This window comes from Podarcis muralis, chromosome 5, assembly GCF_964188315.1.
Source record: "Podarcis muralis chromosome 5, rPodMur119.hap1.1, whole genome shotgun sequence".
NCBI classification, from domain to species: Eukaryota; Metazoa; Chordata; class Lepidosauria; order Squamata; family Lacertidae; genus Podarcis; species Podarcis muralis.
In genome coordinates, this window is record NC_135659.1 from 39,868,716 (window position 1) to 39,888,848 (window position 20,133).

The 20,133-nt window shown below is 39.6% G+C and overlaps 1 protein-coding gene across 20 annotated transcripts in view; it reads right to left on the reverse strand.

The window, feature by feature from the left end:
• SGIP1 (SH3GL interacting endocytic adaptor 1) overlaps positions 1-20,133 on the reverse strand; it is a 137,472-nt gene continuing 117,339 nt past the window's right edge. For all 20 annotated transcript variants that reach the window (XM_077928616.1, XM_077928612.1, XM_077928615.1 and 17 more), the window contains 7 exons: positions 15,801-15,912; positions 14,441-14,596; positions 13,118-13,250; positions 12,646-12,848; positions 11,792-11,856; positions 10,800-10,964; positions 1-9,184 (listed from right to left, as the gene is read on the reverse strand). In XM_077928616.1, coding sequence (XP_077784742.1) covers positions 9,162-9,184; positions 10,800-10,964; positions 11,792-11,856; positions 12,646-12,848; positions 13,118-13,250; positions 14,441-14,596; positions 15,801-15,912 — 857 coding nt within the window. In that variant the 3' untranslated portion in view covers positions 1-9,161. The remainder of the gene's footprint in view (positions 9,185-10,799; positions 10,965-11,791; positions 11,857-12,645; positions 12,849-13,117; positions 13,251-14,440; positions 14,597-15,800; positions 15,913-20,133) is intronic.

Consider the following 20,133-nt stretch of genomic DNA (forward strand, 5'->3'; position numbering starts at 1 on the left):
CATTTTTAGATTTGTCATTTATTTTCAAGGGGGGAAATCACATTTCAAGTACAACTTATTTAAATTTGTTCTTATGTATAGAATTTAATAAACTTTGTTCTGAAACGGGGACCCTATTTCTTGTATAATATCATGTATGATAAATAATTGCATATTCAGGATTTTGTGAAATGGATGATTAGGGGGAAATCATGATGGAAAGACATTTATAAAAATCATTATTTACAAAAAAAATAGACATTTGTATTCTAATCTATAAGGAAAGAAACACTGAAAATATGTGGTTTTATGATTATCTTCAACAAGTCAATACGACACATTCATATTACCAGTGGTCAGATATAAAGCTTTGCTGCAGTGTTTCTGATGCAACAAACCTATATAGTTTACAATTTTTCTCTGAGACCATCAGGTTAGCAGCAAAGCTTTCATAACAGACTAAGCAGTAAACAGGGCCAACTAGACTAAAAGGATAGTATATTTCATTGCACACGTAGGCTGAGAAGTCCAGACTTTTAAACAAAAATGTTTAAAAATATACATGTGTATTTTAAGTCCACAAATATCTATAAACAGTTTATACACAAGGTTTTTTTTATTATAAAATGATATAGTTCGATATCTGATAAAACACCAGGGAATCTAATTCAGGTTTCAAAATTCCTTTAGGGTTGAAATCACAGCTAAGAATTAAGACCCAAGGCCTGCAAGTGCTTATACACATGCTTAATTGCATGCAAGTCAATAGTGCCTTTGAAAACATGTGTACAACAGTTTGGCAGGATTGGAGTTTAGCATTTGAGTTTGATTGAGCCAGTTAAATGAAGAAGAAAAAAGTGTGTGCCTACAATTCCTTCATTTTGAAAATCCATCTCCTCTTCTAAGACACTAGCATAAGTGGCATTCTTAAGTGTCTAGTTGAGAAATGATGTAGTAGTTTTATAATCCCAATTTACTGGAGGTAACAGCTAAAACAGCTGTATTCCATATTCATACTAATTTGAAATACAATTTATTAATGTTAAACATTGTTAAGGTCACTAAAAGACAGATTCTAGACTTTCACGTACTGCTTGGCCTATAGTGAAATTCCTGCTCATGGGTAAACCCTTTGAACATCATCATCACACTAATCCTTGAAATCAAAGGTAAGAGTTCAGTAGCAGCAACAGTAATCCTTTCTTGAAGGTCAAAAGAGGTCAATTGCTTTGTGATGTTGTAAATTTCTAACCACGTCTGATGGAGCAAAACGTTGACGAGCATAAGATGTCCATTATCACTAGAAACACCACTTACATAAACTTTCAAGAAAGAAATTCCAGCTCTGGTGTAGACCCAAGATTGGGATTTTCCCATGGGAAAAGGTATTCATTATCATATTGCATTTGAAGTGATTTGGTTATCATGGTAACCTTCCAAATTAAAAATTTAACAAGAAAAGCTTGTTAAAAATGCCTATTTTTTTAAAAAAACCAAAACAAATACATCTACACTGCAGTGATACTGAACTGACTCGGTACCTAAGTAGATGTCAGACATGAATGAGATAACATTACTTGTTTAGTTAAAAAACAACAATGTACAACTTTTTCCAGAGTGCTCTATATATGCAGAGGTACCCTGTAACCTAATGAAGTTGTACACAGAGAGGAGTCTTTCCTCTTAAGCTATGGTAAAGGTAAAAAATTGAAGAACAAGAATTAGAGGACAGAAGAGCTGTCACTATAATTACTCTAAATCTTTAAGTAAAAGAATGATTTCAATTTTCTTGTCAGGCTCTTTAAAAATATTGATCCCTTTCAACATGATTCAGCCATTTCAAAATTACTCCTATAAAAGATAAAGTAGTGATTGTTCATGTTACCTCTTGCAACCAGAAGAAGCTCCGAAAGCACCATCAGTACACTTGCACTAGGGTCAGTCAAGAGTGGCTTTCTTTGTTTGCAGCTTGTTGACGATTAACAATAGGGTTGATTGATCCATATCAAAAGAACCCTGTTAGCTACATGCAAGAGTTAGTGTGTTTACATCAGCTTTTCTTTAGGATTTTTGCTGTTACCAGCAGAATGCTTGGGAGTCCCACTTAGGAAGGGTCTTCCTAGGCTTCAAGAGTAGCTTACTTAGGGCCATGTAAGAGCAGCTTCCCAAAGGTAAGTTTAGAAGTCCATGCCATGATTTAGACTGCGGTCATTGTGTGAGTGGAGTTCTGCTCACACAACAGGACTTCCCTCTTCTCTCCCTGCATGCCTCCCAAATCTGCTTTGGAGTACCCAACATTCGAGCAGATTTTGAGGGCGTAGAGGCAGCTGGGTGGTGGTGGGGCTGTGGTGGTGGTATGTTCTGTTGTGCAAGTAGAAGTCTTACACACGTGGAATGGCAGCACTGAATACAACCCATTGTTGCAATGGCTTTCATATGTTCAAACAAACATCTAAGCACAATGGTTCTTTCCCATTTTAACAGTTTCAGGTCTGATTTTTCTTTATCACATACAGTAGAAGGTAAATAGAGGAGGAGTATCAGAGATGCTCTATACAGTCAGCAAAAACAAGACCTGGAGCTGACTGTGGCTCAGATCATCAAGATTTTCTTATAGCAAAATTCAAGCTTTTCTTATAGCAGAATTTTCTTATAGCAAAATTCAAGCTTAAACTGAAGAAAGTAGGAAAAACCACTGGGCTGGTAAGATACAATCTAAATCAAATCCCTTATGAATACACAGTGGAAGTGAGGTTTAAGGATTTAGATTTGGTGGACAGAGTGCCTGAAGAACTATGGATGGAGGCTCGTAACATTATACAGGAGGCAGCAATGAAAACCATCCCAATGAAAAGGAAATGCAAGAAAGCAAAGTGGCCTTACAAATAGCGGGGGAAAGGCTAGCAAAATGCGAGGGAAATAGTGAAAGATACAGGAAATGGAATGCAGATTTCCAAAAAAATAGCAAGGAGAGACAAGAAGGCCTTCTTAAACGAGCAATGCAAAGAAATAGAGGAAAACAACAGAATGGGAAGAACCAGAGATCTGTTCAAGAAAATTGGAGACATGAAAGGAACATTTCGTACAAAGATTACCATAATAAAGGACAAAAGTAGTAATGACCTAACAGAAGCAGAAGACATCAAGAAGAGGTGGCAAGAATACACAGAGGAATTATACCAGAAAGATATGGATGTCTCGTACACCCCAGGTAGTGTGGTTGCTGACCTTGAGCCAGACATCCTGGAGAGTGAAGTCAAATGGGCCTTAGAAAGCACTGCTAATAACAAGGCCAGTGGAAGTGATGATATTCAAGCTGATCATGGCCACTGGTCCCATCACCTCCTGGCAAATAGAAGGGGAAGAAATGGAGGCAGTGAGAGATTTTACTTTCTTGGGCTCCATGATCACTGCAGATGATGACAGCAGTCATGAAATTAAAAGATGCCTGCTTCTTGGGAGAAAAGCAATGACAAACCTAGACAGCATCCTAAAAAGCAGAGACATCGCCTTGCCAACAAAGGTCCGTCTAGTTAAAGCTATGGTTTCCCCAGTAGTGATGTATGGAAGTGAGAGCTGGACCATAAAGAAGGCTGATTGCCGAAGAATTGATGCTTTTGAATTACGGTGCTGGAGGAGACTCGAGACTCCCATGGACTGCAAGAAGAACAAACCTCTCCATTCTTAAGGAAGTCAGCCCTGAGTGCTCACTGGAAGGACAGATTGTGAAGCTGAGGCTCCAGTACTTTGGCCACCTCACGAGAAGAGAAGACTCCCTGGAAAAGACCCTGATGTTGGGAAAGATGGAGGGCACAAGGAGAAGGGGACGACAGAGGACGAGATGGTTGGACAGTGTTTTCAAAGCTACCAGCATGAGTTTGACCAAACTGCGGGAGGCAGTGGAAGACAGGAGTGCCTGGCGTGCTCTGGTCCATGGGGTCACGAAGAGTCGGACACGACTAAACAACAACAATCAGAGATGCAACTTGGATGCCCAACTGTTGGATATGTTGGTGCACCTGAGTATTACTCAAAATGTTTATTCTACAGTGGCCTGCTAAATATTTTTTTAGGCTGCAATCCGATGCCTACTTACCTAGCAGCATGCCGCACTGAACGTAATATGACTTACTTCTGAGCAGACATGTCCAGTACTGCATTCTAAGGATGGTAATTTTAAGTATAAAAAGAGAGAAAAGACAACTAGGTTGTATTTTTGTTACGATTTTATATATTTCATCTGAGATATCATTTCTATAACTAGTAGCTGACCACTTCGATGGAACTAAGTGTATTCTGCCAGTGAAGTCAATTAGAACTTTGCCTGTTACATAGTTTTAACTATGTATGCAACTTTGGACCAATTATTGGGAAAGTGGCTTATGAATGATATGAATAAATAAATATCTGAGCAGGTAAGAGTTCAACTTCCAAGCACTTGGTAGCATCATTCACCTTTAAAATGTCTATACCTTAGCTAATGATGCTTGATTTGGCTTACCTGTAAAACAGTATTCAGCTCAGTTAAATAATTCAGAACCAAACAACAGATCTGCTGCGCCTAGGGTCTTAAAAACACACCTAAAATATTATGATTGTCCTAAGTACAATTCTAAGAACCAGTTCACTTAAGTCCCTGACAAGAGCAAGGCTCAGGGTCACATGTGCCCCATACTATTGGTATGTCATACATATGTATGGCTCTACAAATGCACACTTCATGCAGCATGTAGTATTCTACGTATGGGGGCGGGAAGCAGGGATAGGATCAATCCTCATTCTCAAGCCTTCATGTCAATCAGGATCAAGTAACTAAGTAAAAAACAGCACTGACTTTTTCTTTAAACCTAGACTGCAGAAACTTAAAACACAAATCCCTTTCCATCAGATGTTTTCATGCCAAAGGCAAACTGGGGGTCAAGGAACGATTTTTAAAAGGTGTGACACATGCTTTAATACATAGTATGAGCACTGGAGAAAGTTTACAGCCACTAAGATCATCCTCAACAACCGAAATGTGGAATGGCAAGAATGCTCTGCAATTTGGTAATAGCATAAACTATGAGTTAACCATAGATGTTAACTGTGTGGCATATATAAATTAACAGGAATGTTTTCCACTTTGCTTAAAAATAAAGGGACATTTTCAAATATAGTATAGAAGCCACGAAGAAGAATGAATTAGGCTGTAATTTTATACTCCCCTACCTGCAAGTAAGCCTCACCGAGGGCCTAAGTAGATGTGTATTGGATTGCACTGTTAAGAGTGCCTATTCATGCATTAGGCCATAAAAGTAAAACCTTGTTTGAATTCTATATTTATTTTTTTAAAAAATTTACATTCAAATAAATTGATTCAAAACAAATCTAGAAAGAGGTGGCCCATTGAAGTTTAGTTGGCTTACTGAATATTGCATATTGTACCAAATTAAAACAAAAACCACCACACACCTCATGTGCTTCATTAATCCTGTTGAAGTACTAGATACTAGGTTAATGCTTTATAAACTTGGACTTGGTAGAAATGTAATCTCAACTTTGTATAGAAATAATGCTTTACTTTCTAATATAGTTTTAGAAAACCTCTACAGCCTGAACCTATGCATATTTACAGCAAGTTCAGTTCCACATATTTCAATGGGACTTGCTCCTGAGTAAGTGTGCATAAGATTTCAGCCCTACTTATACCTTTAAAACCTATTGTTTCCCTTCCAGAGATTTTGCATGCAATATAGAAAGCTGTTTCCATTTGAATAGCTTGCTTGGAAGGCATGCTGTGTTTTCATTCTGCTTGTTTTATTTTATGAAACAGTAGGCCTTTCTGAATATGCCTTGCATGAGAAAGTGTAATCCATTAGCAGTTACTACAGATACATGAATCCTCTTCACTCTCCCTGCTGATGACTTGTACTTATCACAACTGGCTCAGATAGTCCCCAATTCTTTCTTCACCCAAGAAAAGCTAAGATGAAGGAGTTAGATTTTAGTTCTTTTCTGAACTGGGTAACCTCCATAATGACACTCAATTCCTTGTGTCTCTTAGCTATGCTTACTACTTGAAGATGACCCTGTAGGTGAAGCTGTTTCAGAGGTACACTAGAACTTTCTTTGCACAAGTGTGTGCTTGGGGCTGATAAGACAAACAATGTGTGCAACACAGCCGTCATGCATAGGCTGCATTTTTAATCATTGAAAATGTACTTCTAGAATCAGTAGTCAGTAAAAAGCTTTTGATAAAGCCTGTGGGTGCTGCACAGAAATGCAAATAAAGCTTGCACAAGAACTTCTTTTACTACAAAAACTTGGCGAATAATTGTGTTTTTTAAAAAATGACAGGACATGTTTTCATTCCCTTTTTCAGCATCATTGGTGGATCAGGACTTTTGAGTTGTTACAGGGAGGAATATGGATGGCACTCCATGGTTGCCAGCAGTTGATATTGCACACCCTGTGGCAGAAAGTGCTGGAAGAAATAACCATATTAAGAGTTAGGGCATGTTGGCCATTAGTTGGACCTTTTTGGGGGAAGATGTGAATACTGCTACATTAAGTGCTAAATAAGGCAAATTGGAGAAACTTTTTAAAAAAAAGATATTTTCTTCTATTTATAAATTATTTGTTTTTGAACATTTGCAGAATTTTTTCTAAGATTGGGATAAGCTATATTTATGTTGGATACATATCAAATACAATTGCGTTGAACATATTTCTCTCCATTTACCTGTCTGCTCAGTTTTAAAATCCCTAGTTTGCTTTTAGATATTTTTTTTAAGGTGAATTTCTTTCCAGCACTGAAAATGAATTTGCACATATTTTCAAATGCACATCATGTGCTATTTGCATGAAAAAAAGCTTTTTAATTCAAATCAGAATTAGTGAACTTTTTGTGGACAGTAATGACATTAGCTATAGTGTTGTTTTTTTAAGCTCACAATTATGTGACTGCCTGGTAACTTGTACATATTGGAAGAAAAGAAAATTAGTGTAGCAAAGTTCTCCATCCATTAGAGCAAGGCAAAAACTTGCTTTCTCTCACTCCAGCTTTTGTAATAAGCATCATGATGATGTCACCAGAAGCCACATTTACTTTCACATTGAAAGATCAGACACATGTCTAATATGGCAACTTTTAGGAACACAAAGTACAATATAAGACTGTTTTCCACCTCAAGCCACACAGAGTTCTAGCAATTCACAAAATCAACATCAGTGCTACAGAGAAACCAGTGGGGCCAAAGAAAAGTAGTTATATTTTTTATACCATGTGTTGTATTTTCCTCAAAATTAGCTCCTCAGGTTTCTCATCCAAGATTCATATTAAAAGAAATTCTCTGTTATTTTCTCCCTTCTGATGATATATGAAATTTCAGCTTCTACCACTTTAAGATATATACTTCCCATGCTTGTTTCCAAAGGGATATATAATTTATGACCGGATTTCCTACCAGGACAGCCTCTGATTTTGTTTGCTTGCTTTAATGCAGACACAGCTGTTCCTCAAGCACAGCCATTTTCGCATGCAAATGAGACAGTTGGATGCCAACCTACTTAGACCTCAATGTAAAAAAATACTAGTTGTGTGTACAAAAAAAAGCAGCATGGATACTATCCACTAGGCTCATGACCCTCTGCACAACTCCAGTGAGCCCTCTCATTAGCTCCTGCTGTACTGGCTGCAAGCTTAGCTGCCAAATGAACAAATGCAGCAGAACTAAAACACTATAAATATCTAGCAAGCATTTCAGTAACGTGAGAGAACCGGACAGTTTTGTTCTTTAAAAAGTGCTACACTCTCCTTTGCGATGGATGTTAAAAAATACCTCAAAACTGATTAGAAGCTTGAAACCCAAACATCTGTTTGAAGAAAGCAGAATATGCTGGCAGTTAAATATCTGCAGGGCAACTGAGAATCCAGTACGATTAATGATTGTGCTACCAATTCTGCCACACAAACTTAGTGCAGCTACGGTTTCTCACTATGAGGCCACAACACAAACCTTTACAGATTAAAACACACATGAATACATTACTTTCGAGCTCTTTCTCCCTTCACTTGTACGTTAGAATCTGACTAGGAAAAGGAAGTTTTCTTAGCAAGGAATCTGCATGCATATGGTATTGTAAAAATAGACAAGCATGCCTACCAAACTGGAAGAAAAACTGTTGCTGAAATAAAACACAGTCTCTTTCTTTTATACCCACATAAAGATGTATTTGTCAAAAGTTATCACATTTGTGTTTTAAACTGCTTATTTTGAGCCCAACCCACCAGAAGGTTCTCCTGTGCAAGACTTAGTGAAAATAACTGGAACTGCTTTGCTGCCTGGCTGTGCTTTCATTCAATTCAATAGGGCTTGCATAGGTTTCTAGTGGACGGACCCCTACCGCCACATCTGATCATGTCAGACAAAGGGGAAGGAACTGAAAGCTTTTCCAACACATGCTTCATCATAATGGAAGTGTATCCAATAACTTATATCCAGACCTTTTAAAAAAATCAACTTGTTTTTACAATGAAAAAGTGGGTGGGTGGGTGGGTGGGTGGGTGGAGATACATTTCTGTAGTTGGGGGAAGTATGCTATAACCACCACCACATTTACTAAAAATGTTCTGGAGTGAAATCAATCAAATACTAGGAAGATAGACCTGTTCATTCATATAACTATTTATATGACATACTAAGGGCTAAAGAAAAAACGGAGTGAATTTGCAGGTCTTTAGTTAAACTTTCTTTTTTGAGGCACCCCCTTTCTCACAGCAATTAGCATGGTATTCAGATTGTATATATTGACAAAATGTTATCTACCTCTGAAAGCATTGCGCCATTCAACAGTACTACTATTAAATTTATATACCACAGTTTAAATTACACCCATTTCATGAATGGTAAAATGCTAAAACTCAAGTGTCTAACTGCCAAAATACAGCCTTACTGGAATGAGTACAATTTACAAATACAATAATTACAATTTAAAACATTAACAATATTACATCTAGAAGTAAATACTGTAGGACTGGTCAACATGGCATTTTCTGAGGGAAAATGTTGAAAGTTGCTGACACTTCCAACAGAAATGTCCCAAGTACAGGATTTAGTTTTTCCTCAAACAGCGTATAAAACCCGTTCACCCACAGCAGTCCTCAGCTATATGGATTTTCCACATACTTGCATAAACTTCTGTTAGTTATCTGCCAGGTATTTTCCTGCAAGGAAAGTGGTAAAAGGTATGTTAAAATAAAAATTTCATAAAATTAATAAAGCTTGTATTTATTTTTATAAACATGGCAATTTACAATAAGCCACTGTTCATGGCTTACCAGGACTGAGCAGCATGCTTTTCCACGCTAACGAATCACTCCCACCTGCTTCTCCCTTGGAGTGACTGGGACCAACAAGTCATGAAGACTTGGCTTGTTGAAGCAAAGCCCAGTGGATTGTTTCTCTCTAACAAATGAAGGCATGACTTGTTGATAATGACTTATTAGGGCAAAACAAGCCACAACCCCAAGTTCAGACCTATTGATAAGCCAAGTCTTCACCACTTATTGTTCAGTCCCAATAAGCCATTAACCATGGCTTGTCATTACATGCAAATTGGCCTATCAATTAAATTACTTAAGTGAAGGTGCGGCCTAGGTGGTTGATGACATTATCATGAAATGTGGACTTTCAGGTCTGTCCCTCTACTGCAGTTGAAACAAAACTAGATTCTTGACTTCACCTAATAATACAAATTCTTCAAATCTTTCACCTGGCAATAGTCTTCAAGTTACTTTTCTTTTTTAATTTTTTAAATATATATTTCTATTAAGTACAAATTAGAAAACATACATATTTACAACAAAAGAAAATACAAAACAAAAAGAAAGTACATAGTCTTCAAGTTACTGTTTACAGGAAGGTTCTTCTAATAACAACCTGAGAAATATACTGAATGATAGCTAAATCAAGCTTGCATGTTCTTTTCCTTTTCAGAAAGATTGTGAATTACTTCTTTAGGTCCAGGTGCCTCAGACCGGTTGAGATCTCGCAGTGGGGCACAAGAAGGGGAAGAGATCAAACAACTTTTCATATCTTATTCATATTGGAGCTATTCCTTAGACAAGGCACAGGAAATCCAAATATGTGTGTTGCATCCCCATAGGACACTAGTGGCCAGGGTGGTGGGGAGGAGCTGCCCTCCCAACACCAGAGTCACTGCAGCTGACCTGGGCAGGTCTACACAGATGCCCTGGCAAAGCCAGTCCGGCACCCACAGTGGTGCATCTGTGCCATCCCAACCTCACCACTGCTCTGCTCTGCTCTGCCCCACCCCACCCCTCTCTAAGGAAACTGCAGTGATGCTGCTGTTGGGAGGGCAGCTTCATGACTCCACCCCATCACACCATCTGCGCCATAACTTCTTATCAAGAAGCAACTTCTTATCAAGAAGCAAGAAACTTCTTATCTTGAAGCAGGAGATCCAAAGGAATTCTCCATGATGGTAAAAAGGAAAAGGTGGTCCCATATGTATGCATGCACCCATGTGTGCTCACAGCTCAATAGATTTTGAGCAATACATCAGGCAACAGCTTGGTTTTATAGGATGAAACCTAAAAGATGCGACCAGCATCCCATCCCCAAATCCTTAATTACAGTGGGAAGCATGCATTTTTTAACAGATGGCATGATGGGATGTAGGTACCCAGACTAAATAACCTTGGACACTGACCTTTCCAGACCTAGCCACCCAGCTCATTTTGCTGATACACCCCTACCCCCACTTAGAAGAAGAAAATTTAAGGCGCCTCTATAGAAACAAACAAACAAAAAATTTACCTGCTGCAAACCTCTTTTTAATAAGTGAAAAACGATACCCGGCTCCAACAAGTTCAATATCGCAACTGGACAGAGTGGTCCCTTCGCTGGTGAATTGCACAACCAGGGGGGAAGGTTTGCTTGGTCCCTCGGATAACTGGAATCGTGCCAGCAAAGAGCCCACACCTTTAAGGTAGAAAATACAGCAAGTATGTTACAAAAATGTAACACAGTGAGAAAACCTATGTGCATATAGGAGACTCACTGGCAGGGGGATAAGCTTTCATCTTGCTAATTGTTAAAGTCAGATCACACCACTTCCCCTTCCTCCTCCTGAGCAACTGGTGTTTTTAAGCAGCAATCCTATGCACACTTACCTGGGAGTAAGTAAACACCATTGAACATAGTGGGACTCCTAGGAGCCAACTCCTAGGGGCCAAGGTCCCTTTAACCCCCCAATAAAATATTTGAGGGGGCTGCCCCCCCAGTTGATGGACACTGGCATTCAAATACTGTGTGTGCACAGCATCTTATGACTGATTATGCTTACCTGCCCACCTCATATTTTATTCAAGTTGGCTCGCCTGATGGAATTTATTTCTGAGATAACATGCATAATCACACTGCACATACCAGTCTCACCAGTTTATTCGTATGCTTATTGTTTGTAATAATTTTGTAACCAACCAGTACACAGCAATAATGAAACAGTACATATTTTTAAAAAATTCAAAATAAATTCATAAACGTAATACGTAAATAGCAATGGCATTTCAGTAATTAACTCACCCCAATAACATGTTAAAATAAGTGCGCAGCCCAGGAACTCCTGGCTTTATTGTATTGTTTTCAGTTTCATGTAAAAACTATCCATGGCTGCACTGTTCAATGAGTCTCCTCACTCCACACAGTGAGACAGGAGTGAGAAGACACATGTTAGTATGAGTAGAGGGAGAAAACGTAAGGCCGAAGAGGCTGATTTTTCAGAGGAGCATGTAAGCTTGCCTTATTACCTCCATTCTCTGATTTCTGTGAAATATCAGGAATCCTCCACAATATCTTTTGCTGTTCAGCATTCCTAAAAATGAAAGAAAGCTTGTTCATATGAGTTTTGGAATGACGGGACACGTAGCAAGCAAATTAAGCACTACAGGAAGCAGGCAATCTGAAATTAGCATCATTCAGCATAGAACGTCAGCACAGAACAGTGTAGTTCAGGAACCATTCCAGTTTATTGTTACAGTGCTGAACAGGAAGTTCCCATAACTATTTGCCTTGTGTAAAGCTAGCATCCCCACTACCTTGGGGCAGCCAACTTGGTGCCCATTATACACTGTTGTACTACAGTTTCCCATCAGCCCCAGCCACCATGGCCAAGCAAAGGTCAGGGATGATGCAGCCCAACACCATCTGAAGGGCACCCGTGTTTGTTTGATTTTTGGTCAGAGGTTTCCCTGAGAAAACCTGCTCTTTAAAGCTGAATCGGAGCAAACTTCCGTTTGGGTTTTGTGCAGATTGATGTTTGCTCCAATTGAGCTTTACAGAACGGGTTTTCTCAGGGAAAGCTCTGGAATAAAAAAAAGGGTGCTTGGACACAGAGCTTTAAATCTCAGACCATGCCTGGAAAGAGCAGAGGAAGGGTAAGCGTGGATAAGTTGTCGCATTAAGTTTCTTTCTCATTTGCATACAAACGTTCTAAATGCTACAGTTATTCAGACAGAACTGTGGAAAAGTTTTAATCACATAATGACAAGGGCTGATCAAAAACAGTTTCAGGTTGTCCAAATGGAACCACCTCCAGCCATTAAGAACAGTGCATCTCTGGAGTGAGCACTGGGAAGGATCAAAGACCAATTCAGATTCATACCAAATAGCAGGTGGAAGCACAGCTTGAAGTTTTGTCACTCCTCCATCTATGGGAACAAGGAACTGCACATTGTTTAAAGCTACTGGTGTAGTCATTGCCTCTAGATTATATTTGTAGTCAATGCGTAGATCGGTGCTTGTAGGCTCACACCGCCAGTTCACTGCAAGGTTCAATGGAGTAGACTGAATACCCTGGGCTGATACCTTATAAGAAAGAGAAAGGGAAGTTTTCATAGGCAAAGTGTAGTTATAAACTTTCAGATTAAAGAGGTTCTTTTGGCCTGGAATATACTTTGCATTGTTTTTACTTTTCCTCTAGTACAATTCAGCATGTCCATTCATAAAAAGTTGGGTTTTTTTTGGGGGGGGGGGAGATACTGAAATCAGCAATGACTAACAAAACGGAACTATATTTATCCAGCCCTTATGCACATTGAACATTTCACCAGATTATATGCTGTAAAAGGTATTACCTGATATTTAAGCATATCCACATTATAATACGTTGCTTGTGGTTTCTGTTCAGATACTTTCTTTAAATGCGTCATCAAATTTGGCATGTTTACCCAGAATTCCTTTGCGTTGGCATCAGCTTGTGTACTGTCACTGCATCCATTTAGGAAAAAAAGAGAGAAAATGTTAATTTTGTAAATGGAAAACTTTTGTCAACAAGTAATAACACGAAGAGGGGACGCGGGTGGCGCTGTGGGTAAAAGCCTCAGCACCTAGGGCTTGCCGATCGAAAGGTCGGCGGTTCGAATCCCCGCGGTGGGGTGCGCTCCCGTTGTTCGGTCCCAGCGCCTGCCAACCTAGCAGTTCGAAAGCACCCCCGGGTGCAAGTAGATAAATAGGGACCGCTTACTAGCGGGAAGGTAAACGGCGCTTCTGTGTGTGGCTCTGGCTCACCAGATGCAGCTTGTCACGCTGGCCACGTGACCCAGAAGTGTCTCCGGACAGCGCTGGCCCCCGGCCTCTTGAGTGAGATGGGCGCACAACCCTAGAGTCTGTCAAGACTGGCCCGTACGGACAGGGGTACCTTTACCTTTACCTTAATAACACGAAGAGCAGGGTTGGGGAACCTGGGGCTCAGCTAGGTATTGGATTACAACTCCCAAGCCCCAACCCAACTGTAATGTCCAGTGATCAGGGATGAAATACCACACATCCTTCTGATGTGTGTTATATTTGTAGCATGTTCATTGTGTTAAGAAATGATGTCAAATTGTAATGGTCTTACTGGGGCAAAATTTGAATGCAAAGAATGAGAGACAAGAGACTGATTCAGAGTCTTCAGCAGCACTGGCCGCTAGCAAACATAGCTGAACGATCAGATGATTCACAGTGAGAAGCTGAAGAATGGCAAGAAGGTTTCTAGCTATATTGTTAACAGTCCCATTTTCTTCTAGAAGTGCTGAATTTGGCATTGCCAAAAACTGGAAAGCGAAATAGTCATTTATTAGAATGACCCATGCTCAAGCTGATGGTGATCAACATGAACATTTTGTGTTTGCTTTCTGATAATAGCTTGACAAATGAGCATGCTGCTCATCTGTGAAATCACTATACAACAATAAAATAAAACATTGTGAGAGTTACCGTTTCAACAACAGAGTATAAACTCCACAGGTACTTTTGTATGTTTTTTACATACAAAAATATACTGAAAGGTTTTAGATATTTATAAATTAAGAATGCTATTGATCTCATTTATGATCTATGCAAAGTTTTTTGTGCGAAAGTTACAAAAGCAACTTCCTCCTATAAATCTATAAGAGTTAATATAGAAAGATATTTACCAGCAAAGCAGTTGGGGGTTTGGCAAGACGTGTTCTAACCTGTTGTAATTTGTTACACGGAATGTTAGAACAGCAGGGGCGGGATTATTGGCAAAATGTCTAGTAATTCCTGCAGGAAACGACAGCACCATCTCTCCAGTAATCTTCACTATGCATCTTTAATATCAAAAGAAACGTACAGAAAGAGAAAGAGAACAATTCATTCAGGTACATTTCCCTATACTTGGAGGAAAGAAAACTTTTTATTTGATTTTTTGTTGCATACAAAAATGTGTAGGCACCGAAAAAACAGGTAAGTAACAGAGAAAAAGAAAAGTAATACAGAGTTGTGAAATGAAATAAAAACAGCAAACCAATATACCAGATTACAGTCATACTTCACTGAAGATCAGATGATATTTAAATACCCCAACCACGCTGAAGATTGAGAAACTGGAGCATTTGGTTTTTTCCTCTTGCCATAGTAATATCAGCATTCCCTAATTTATGAAAGCATTCAACAGAACTCTGATTGCATCATGCTAGGGTCCCCTTTTTGCAAAATAACTGATCCCTGTGTCCTCTCCCCACTCAGTACAGTGGTACCTCTGGTTATGTAATTAATTCATTCCGGAGGTCCGTTCTTAACCTGAAACTGTTCTTAACCTGAAGCACCACTTTAGCTAAAGGGGCCTCCCGCTGCTGCTGTGCTGCCGCCGCGCAATTTCTGTTCTCATCCTGAAGCAAAGTTCTTAACCTGAAGCACTATTTCTGGGTTAGCGGAGTCTGTAACCTGAAGCGTATGCAACCCGAGGTACAACTGTACTTGTTTACTGAAATATTTGTCAGCTGCCAAAGAATATTTTCTCCAACTTTGTTGCTGGTTTTACATCACCAGTCCCTAACGTGCCGCCCACCTACAGGCAAATAAAGGGATGTTCACATCAGCAGCTTAAAATTCAGTGAGGTTGTTTCCCACTGCTGCATTTGAAACCACATTTGCACAGTGCTGTTCATACTAGAGAGGGGTAATGCATTCAGCCAAGGAGTGCAGCCTTTTTTTGTTTCCCTGCCTTCTCAATCGTACATGCCATTCTTAAAGTACTAAGTGAATGCAGCTGGACTGAAGTTCAATTGAGAGAGGGAAATGCATCAGACAACAGTATTTGTCAGGAAGCTACAGCACCAATATGGGTTGAGGCTAAGGTCGGGTTCTGAATTTGGCTTCGGGGGGGGGGGGGGGAGGACTAGCAGTGGGAGTACACAGGATGCAGAGTAAGTGGTAAAGGTGAACATACTCTAACTGTGTAAGACCAACCCTGAACTGTCTATTATTGTATGGGGAAGAGATGGGGGGGGGGGCAAACAATTTGATACCTACTTGTTAGGATCTGCTCCTTTGAAGTATGCATTAACTGTTTCAGTGAAAGCTGCAGCTACGGGAAGAGTGTCTTGCGCACCCATGGTTAAGGGGCTGGGTCCTCTAGAAGAGCCTGCAACCAATGAAAAATAGTCACTTTTTATGCACACAGAAACCTTTTCGATTGCATCAAGTCAATGCCATCAAGGGAAATGCAGAGAAATGCAAAGAGAAGGCAAAAAAACAGTCATTTTGTAAATCAAGCACTCTACCGGCAAGTTACGTCAACTTTGTTTCTGGTCTAAAAAAATACTTACGTTTTTCTCTAAGCAAAAATCAAAACCAAAGCTTTTAATCACTGTTAGTAGCAGTGTGTATATGTGTGTGTGTTTAATGCAAGCCAGGCACAGTTTCGAACTTCAGCACCAGAGCAATCCACAGTGAATAAGAGAATAATCAATGTAATTTTGTTGAAAGGAAACTCCTGGGAAGAAAAATCAGCTGAAACCAGTGAATCCATCAAGGCAGAACGCAAGAGACAAGAAGCGCAGGCGATGCAGTGCAGTTAGTAAGACGGCTTAAAAATGTTTTTAGCACTGGTGCTAGTGTAGTGTTAGTTTTCTCCCAGACTGTCACTATTTTGCTGGAGGGGTTCAATTACACACTGGAAAATTGAGATCTGTGCAATTCAGGTGGATTAAAGCACACTTGTGCAACAAACCCACTTTTAAAAAATAAAAACAACAAGCAGTCTTTTCATGTAAGAAAAGTGAAGGGGAAAATGCATTAGAAAGTGTATGATAATAATTGACAGGAAGTTGTATAACCTGCACAAAAAATCAGGATGAAAGTTCAATAAACAGTGGGTGTTGTATAACCTTCACACACAAAAATCGGGGTGGGGGGGAAGCTTAATAAAGAGGATGTCTGGAGGTGCCCCTTGTCTCACACTAACTTTGCCCCCACCATGGGAGGGGGGTAAAAGATGTACCTTTGACTGTATGGGGTAATAGCTAACTTGCAGGAAGACCACATCTTCATTTAAAACAGGGTACATGTGCAGTCCTGCACTGAAAAGGCAGAGTTCATCAGGAACGTTAATTATTTGTTTGTTGAAAAGGGGAGCCATTTGGGTGGAGTATCCTGGTGATCGTCGTGGTTGGTTCTTGTTTTTTGAACACTTAAAATGGCTACTTGAGAATGTGGATAATTGTCTGGGTTTATTTAATGCAGTAGAAACCTTCTAATTCATTACTTCATTCGGTTTGGTGACTTGCAATATTTCAGTGCTTGGACTTTTCTTCGAAAGCTGATATCCATCTGATTTCAATTGCCTATCCAGAGATAGATCTTTCCCATGGACACAATTACTGAGGTTCAAGGAAGGAAAAAACAACAAAGCAGGGGCAGTTGTGGGTGAATGCAGGGTCTCACCTATTCCTCTTTGGGCAGTTAAATAAGAATCCCATTAAGTCCCAAAGAGGCCCTGTATAAAACTGCTCTTTCAGCAGTAAGGCCAAACTAGGTATGTTGGGCAAGCTGCCCAAATGTCTGTCCCATTCACATATAAAGAGGGGCAGGGGTTGGGTTGCCCTATTTCAAAAAGTAAAAATCCAGACATCAAAGTTGTTGAGCTTTCTTTGGCAAAATTCCCCCACAAAAATGTCATTTTTGAGCTATTTTTCAGGAACATTGGCAAAAACAACACTGCTGACATGGATCAACATGCGTCCGGATTTTCCCGGACATTTTAACAATTTCTGCCTGGACACTGCTTCTGACTGCAGTATTCCGGTTATGTTCGGGAGGTTCCTGACATATGGCAACCCTCAAAGGGGGTGCTGAAGAAAAGGGACACAGGAAAGGAAAGGAAAACCTACATTCTCTTCCACTTGATGTTGCTGGACTCCTTTGCTTTAAGTTGTTTTCTCTGTCTAGTTCTACTACTGGAACTAAGCCAACCTGGAAGAAAATGAAAGCTCTGGAGTACAGAGATATAAAGTGGAGGAGAGCCAACTTTTGCTCTTCTCCCTCATGCACTCCTTTTCACATATTGTCTCCTAACCATGATTTATAGGTGAACAGGGCAGACATATGGATAACATACATATGGCAGCCTCATCACACCTAGTTTGGCCTTTTGAGGAGTAAATGACTGCAGGGAAAAACCAAGAATTTCACGTATTCAATTGAAGAGTAGATGAAATGCCTTGTTTACTCAGAATGGAATCACAGAGGAACATATTTGGCAACAATTGCCTTATGCCTTCAATTAATGTTTGGCAAAGATATAGCAAGTTGCTCAATGGGTATTACAATAGTTTAAAATTGTATGAATTAAGAGTCTCTTCCAAAAATATCCCGAACATTTTGATAAAATAAGCATTAGTGTGGTCATTCTGGAAGCCTGCACACATTTTAACTCTCAAATCTCACACTGACGTAAGAGGGAAAAAGCAGCAGCCTAGGCACAAGGGAAAATTATTTTTATTTATGTGTACTGAACCCCTATTTCCACTGAAATATGCTCAGCAGATGCTCAACAGAAAGTCATGCTAAACCAAAAGCTAGCTGCTGAAGATGTGATGCTTTATCTGGGTCTGGCTCAAAAGAAACAGCGATTGCAATGACAAAAGAACAAAAAATAATTGCATGTATTCTCCCACTGTGAGCAGACGTGATCAATACCATTGGTGTTATCTGACTAAGTCATGTGCAGAGTAGATATGTGTCTTCGGATATCACAACCCCATGGTTTTGCCATTCCGGTAAGTACTGTATTTTTCTGTGTATAAGACTAGGTTTTCCCCCTAAAAAATAATGTCAAAAATGAGGGGGCATCTTATACACGGGCCATCTCCCCCCGTTTTCTTAAATCTGAGTCCCCCAAAATAAGGGGCGTCTTATATATGGGGGTGTCTTATAGATGGAAAAATACAGCAAGTCTCCAGAGGATTAACAATATAGTTAGTCGCTCAAGAAAGCAAAAATCCAATGCAATTCTCCCTTTATTTCAACAGGTATTCCAGAATGAAGAATAGAAAAATTGTGCAAAAACCTATAAATACGGTTTTCATTTCTCACTGGAACACAACTAATCTCCACATAGGCTGGTAGGGTTAAGTTATCTCTCATTAAGACGGAAAGGTTGAAATATAAAGAGGAGCAAGTAAATGAACTCCATGAAGCATATTTTAGACTTCCCTCTGGTGGTGGCTTCTGGCCTTCAGGACTGGTAGGGCAGAAAGCAGGGAGATATACAATAGATGGAGCTGGAGTCAATGACAGAGTCTGTAAGAGGGGCTGGCTGAGGTTCGTGGGGTAGTGCTCCATTCACTGTAATGGACATGCCTCCACTGCTTCTTCCTCTGAAGTGCCTTTTTTATATCTATTCCCACCATGACTATATAAATATGGAAGAAAGGACTAGTCTATTAATTCCAACTAGGTTCCAAGTCTATTCTGGAGCTTAATGATGAAAAGAGAGAGAGGTTTCTTCAAGACATCCATCAAGACCAAAGGAATGTCAGATTACGGGGTCTAAACAAACAGCAAAATAAAACTATTTTTAAAAGTTTCCCCCACACCAACGAGTTTCAAAGGATTGTGCCAAAGAATGTGGTAAATTTAAGTGAATCATACAACCAGTACAATGCCACATGCTGAAATAATACTTAAGTAAAATATAGTTGTTGTTGAGCTGGACAAGAATTGTCTGAGGGGGGAAGATCACAATGAAACTCCCTGCTTCCCCTTCTAGGGCAGCGGCGAGGGGCTTCTAGCTGGTGCGGCAAATTAAGTCCCAATTTGGGCTGCAAGACCAATTCTCACAAATCATGCCAATTCACAACCAGGAGCTTAAAATGGCATTCAGCCCGTTTGTCTGCAGTAGCACCAAAACAACTTTCTAAATAAGCTACTTCCATAAATGATCGGGACATTTTTTCTCCTTCTTCTTCAAAAGATGAGGAGGGGGAACCCCCTGAAGGTCCTTCTGAGTAGAAATTATAATATGAATAAATCTACCATGTAAATCAGATTACACTTCCTGGTCTCTGTTGCGTTTCTCACCAAAACCCACAGAAACATACCTCATGGGGAAAAGATTAGCTTTCCAGAGGATATGAATACATATAGAATTGCAATACAGAGTGCATTTCAAAAGAGATTTTTTAAAATTCTGGTTGTCTATTTAGCTAGAAAAAGTAGAACTAAATGCTTTGTAATATATATGCAAGCTTTACTATTTTCTTTTACCCTGCGATACAGTGCTACTGTTGTAATAATTCCGTATGCAGCAGGTTGTGGGTTATCTGTTTACCACTTATGCAAAATATCTGGAAAATAACTCTGG